This window comes from Carassius gibelio, chromosome A20 (assembly GCF_023724105.1).
Source record: "Carassius gibelio isolate Cgi1373 ecotype wild population from Czech Republic chromosome A20, carGib1.2-hapl.c, whole genome shotgun sequence".
Lineage (NCBI taxonomy): Eukaryota > Metazoa > Chordata > Actinopteri > Cypriniformes > Cyprinidae > Carassius > Carassius gibelio.
Genome location: NC_068390.1, coordinates 28731795 through 28736399, shown reverse-complemented (window position 1 = coordinate 28736399; position 4605 = coordinate 28731795). Strand labels below are relative to the sequence as shown.

The 4605-nt window shown below is 35.0% G+C and overlaps 1 protein-coding gene across 1 annotated transcript; it reads left to right on the top strand.

Annotated features, from left to right (window-relative positions):
* Positions 1-1072: 1072 nt before the first annotated feature.
* LOC127938285 (uncharacterized) lies at positions 1073-4605 on the top strand. Its single transcript, XM_052534787.1, has 4 exons — positions 1073-1379; positions 1984-2112; positions 2971-3164; positions 4389-4605. The coding sequence occupies exons 1-4, from the start codon at positions 1161-1163 to the stop codon at positions 4546-4548; spliced, it is 702 nt and encodes a 233-aa protein (XP_052390747.1). The 5' UTR covers positions 1073-1160; the 3' UTR covers positions 4549-4605.

Here is a 4605-nt window from a genome sequence, read left to right as displayed (position 1 = left end):
GTATAAGACTAGATAGACTACACAATTATTAAACTGTATCTCACATGAGTCTCTGGAAAGTTCTTCAAAAATCTTTTTAAATCATTACCCTCCTCATCAGCAGAAAAGCTTTCCTGTCAGAAATGGTGCATTTATTTCACATTAAAACAGAATTTATGAACACAAATATTTACAAATGTATGCATAAAATAGCATGTTTTTTTAGACACCATTTGGGTTAGTTTTAAGTACTTTTCACTTTTTAACTTTTAAATTAGCTGAAAAAGGAACATCTGCACATGACAATTTATAAGCACAATTTTAAGAAGATTAACTTTTGAAAAACAAAACCGTATTCTCACATGAGCATATCAGGAGAGTTCTAGATTTTCTGACATCATCACCACAATCATCACTGAAAAATGTTTTCTTGTAAGTATGAAATAATACACATACAGGGACATGACATGGCTTCTTGACTGCATATGGACATGAAAATTTATAACCGAAAATTATTTTAGGCCAAACCTGGATTACTTAAATTATATCTAGAATAAGCCATGACTTCAGGCACAGTAAGATTTTTACACGAGACAAGCAAAACTCTTTACTTCCATTTACATGCAATTTTCACCATTCTGATTGTTCACTAAGAATTATCTTATCTTTTTTTTTTGCCTTAAGAAAGAGCAGACTTCTGGCTTATTTGATTAATGTATGTGGATATGTAATCTCTCTCTCTCTCTCTCTCTCTCTCTCTCTCTCTCTCTCTCTCTCTCTCTCTCTCTCTCACACACACACACACACAATATCTTGAAACATTTTTTATTCCCATTCACCGCCGTGCATAGAGCCTATTGGGCTCCACTTCGCTCTGCTCTGACAGTTATAAATTGTGAAACTGAGCTGCATATTGAAAATGAGCTGAAAGTATTGAAGGAAAACTGTAGGAAAGAGTGATCAATTTTTTTTTTTTTTTTTTTTTTTTTTTTACGTTTTACGCATTTCAATTCCATCAAGTTGAATTATTTCGTATTTTCGTTATGAATGTTACGTTTCAATTATCAAGGCGGGGTTGGCCTCAACGTCACAACTCGACGTAGCCTAATTAATATTTATCAGTCGTGGTCGTCAGATTTGGCGGTAATTTCGTTGATGTGAGTTGAGTTTTCTGCTGTGGCATGGAGTCAAAACTGGACCCGTACTTAGATCTTATACAAAGAATGATAAATGATGGACGCACGGACGAGCAAGTGTCAGATTTTCTTCGATTTGAATGTGGCATTTCAAGGGGCGCATCAAAAGCTAACATACGCCGCTTTTGTGCTGAACGGGGGTTAAAGAGAATCCGTGTACAGGATTCCCAACTAGAGGTAGATGTTGCAAAGGCAATTACTGAGGTAAGCAACATAAAACAAAATGTAGTATGCTGTTACTTATGGCTTTGCATTTTCATAATCATGAACCAAAACGACCAGCTACAAGTAGACTGTATACCTGACACTAATTATAATTTGCTTTTTTTATATTTACAAGTTGCATATCAATGATAGATAGCACGTATGTGTATTATTATTATTATTATTATTCGTTTAAAAAAAGAAAAGTTGAAGCAGCACCACAACCCTTACGAAAAATAACCATGGTTTTATTATAGTAAAACCGTAGTAACCCATGGTTTTTTGGCATGTTGACTACCATTTGTATAACCACAGATTTACTACAAATACCATGGTTAAACTATGGTTAATTTAGCAAAACCATGGTCAATTTTTGGTTACCATGGTTTAACTATAGTAACCATGGATTTTTGGTTTTATTTGTAGTAAAACCATGGTTAATTTTCATAACTATCAAGTATGCGTGTAAACTCCGAATTCCTATTGGCTGAAGAGCAAAAGCCTATGTGTCTACATTTTGAGCCTTTCTCTGTGTAATTTTTACCACTATTCGTTTTAGTGGGATAAATTTGTGATCTGCAAGTTAATTATTTTTAACATTTAGACTGGACCAACCTATGGAAGGAAAATGATGACTGGGTACCTGGTTTCAAAAGGAGTTAAAGCGTCAGAAGGCAGAGTGGGACAATTGCTTCGAAGCATTAATCAGCCCTATCATATAGCTCGATACAATGTAGGTGTTGTAATATTATATTTTATATATGTGTATTATATTTGTATTCTGGCAAAATGTGTTGTCTACTATTTAAGTTGGTTTAAAGGAACACTCCACCGTTTTTTGAAATAGGGCTTATTCACCGTCTTTCCTACATTTAGACAGGTGGGCAAACGCATTTTTGTCAAAGTGTATGCGAACTGTCGTGGAGCAAAGGCAAATTTTGCAGAACTTCAACGACTAGTTATGATTCTCAACCCTTTTGCTTTTTGCCTCCAAGAAACTCATTTGTCACCAGACAGTCCTTTGTCTTTGAAAAAGTTTGTTAGCTTTAATGCATATGGTCCAAACATACATCAACCTTTTGGTGGCTCAACTATATTAGTTCAATTTTAAATCAAGACATGATCAAGTTGTCTTTACTAGGTGTAGACTGGGGCATTCAAGACTTACCCATGGGTTTTTATTAATAGGCGAAGTTCCTCCTTTATGTCTTTCATGTAAAGTTCCTTTGACTATTAAGCATATTTTGTTGAATTGTAATTTTTATGATGTTGCTAGAAAACGCTTTTATTCAGAAACAGTAAAAGAAATGGACATGCACTGAGACAAAAATACATTTGCCCACCTGTCTAAATGTAGGAAAGAAGGTGAAAAAGCCCTATTTCAAAAAAAGGTGGAGTGTTCCTTTAAATGGCATGCATTAAGGCGACTACAAAAAGAATTCTAACATTAATGTAAAATTGTAACAGAGAAATCCTGTAAAATTGTGTTGATGTTACATGATATTTTTAGTGTAGGGAATACATATTCATCACTGTCTCTGTAATTTCTTTTCTGTTTTTTACATGTGCATGTAATATTTTGACTACAAAGGGATGTCGGAACATAAATCCAGTGCCTTACAGCGCTGACTACATGGGTCACAAATTACACATAGACCAAAATGAGAAGATGGTCATGTTTGGTGTGACACATGTAGCAGCTATAGATGGATTCTCCAGTAAAATTGTTGGACATTCCACTATGCCAGTAAAAAACAACTTGGTCATATATCAAGATGTTTACAGGTAACTTGAAATTTTCTTGTCTGTGTATTTTTTATTTTTTTGGGGTAGTTTGATATGCTTCCATAAATTTACGATAATCTGGGCTGGATTTCCCGATAAAGCTGGATTTCCCAAAAGCACGTTTGAATTTAGCATTGATGCACTGAACGTTCAAATCAAATTGGTAATGTATGCATAAAAAGAGTTCAAATCAACCCTGTTTCAGGGGTGGAGGGGGAACAAATTGAAACTGAGGGGGCATAAATCAGATTTGTGGGGGCAATGCCACATTTTGGCCCTTGTGTCGGGCCAACAAGATCTAAAAGCTGCTGAATTTGCTGCTGTGCAGGCAGTTTTATTTTTTAATTGCTGCTTCTGACATAGTAGCCAGTGGACTAAAGTTTTTACGACTGAAACGGAGCACATACACTAAATGGCTCTGCAGAAGGTGCCATCTTTGATTTGGCACAACTATTCTCTGTATCTCTGCCATAGCTTGCCTTTAAATAGACTCCTAAGCCTTTACTGCCTAATGGTTTGCCAGCTGATGAAGTATGGACCTTTTAGATATTTAATTAAAAAGATAACAACCATCAGTGTAATTACAATTGTATTCTTTGCATGAACAAAATTAATTTAGCCTAATTGATCACTAGTTTTATTACAATTTCAGAATTATATTCATATAGGCAGAGATGTAAAGAGGCTTTTTGCAGTGGTGGCCATTAGCAGACTGGCACTTTCAACAGTGATAAGGTATAGATAGCTAAGAGTGGTCCAGACCAACCTTACAAACGAATGTCTTACAGAAGGTATACTTAACTAAGAACTTTTCACGAATCACGTATTAACATTAAAGTACAACTTAAGGACAAGGTATAGTTTAAGAAATCCAGCCCTGTAATGAAGCCCGTCTTAACTATGCATATATTATTGTATAAAAGGAAATTGCAGATTGTAGTCCAGAAACAGGCCATAATCATATTCATCCAAAACTTTTGGGAAAAAATAGGAAGTTAATGAAATAAAATTTAAGTTCAATAATAAATCCCAGTTGTTTGTTTTGTTGGTAGAGGACGTAATGGATAAAGATCATAAACTTAAGTTAATTCTCGTAAACTTGATTAAACTGTTATCTGAGCATTTGCCCTGAAAAATGTATCATATTCAAACATATTGATTAATGTGTATTTTGTGCATAGTGTACCATCTAACCTATATGAATATGCCTTTGTTGTCTTGCAGAAGTGCTGTGTTAGAATATGGCATTTGGGACCAGGTCAGGGTGGATCATGGCAAGGAGTTTTTCTTGACACTTTTCATGCAGGAGAAACTGGCAGACCACCGGTACAACACAGAAAGGCAGCCATATCGGCAAACATCCTCAACTAAAGTTAGTGTGTGAATGCTCCACATTTTAGGTTGCAAAAACTATGTTGTTATTTTTATAGTAAAAAGATGA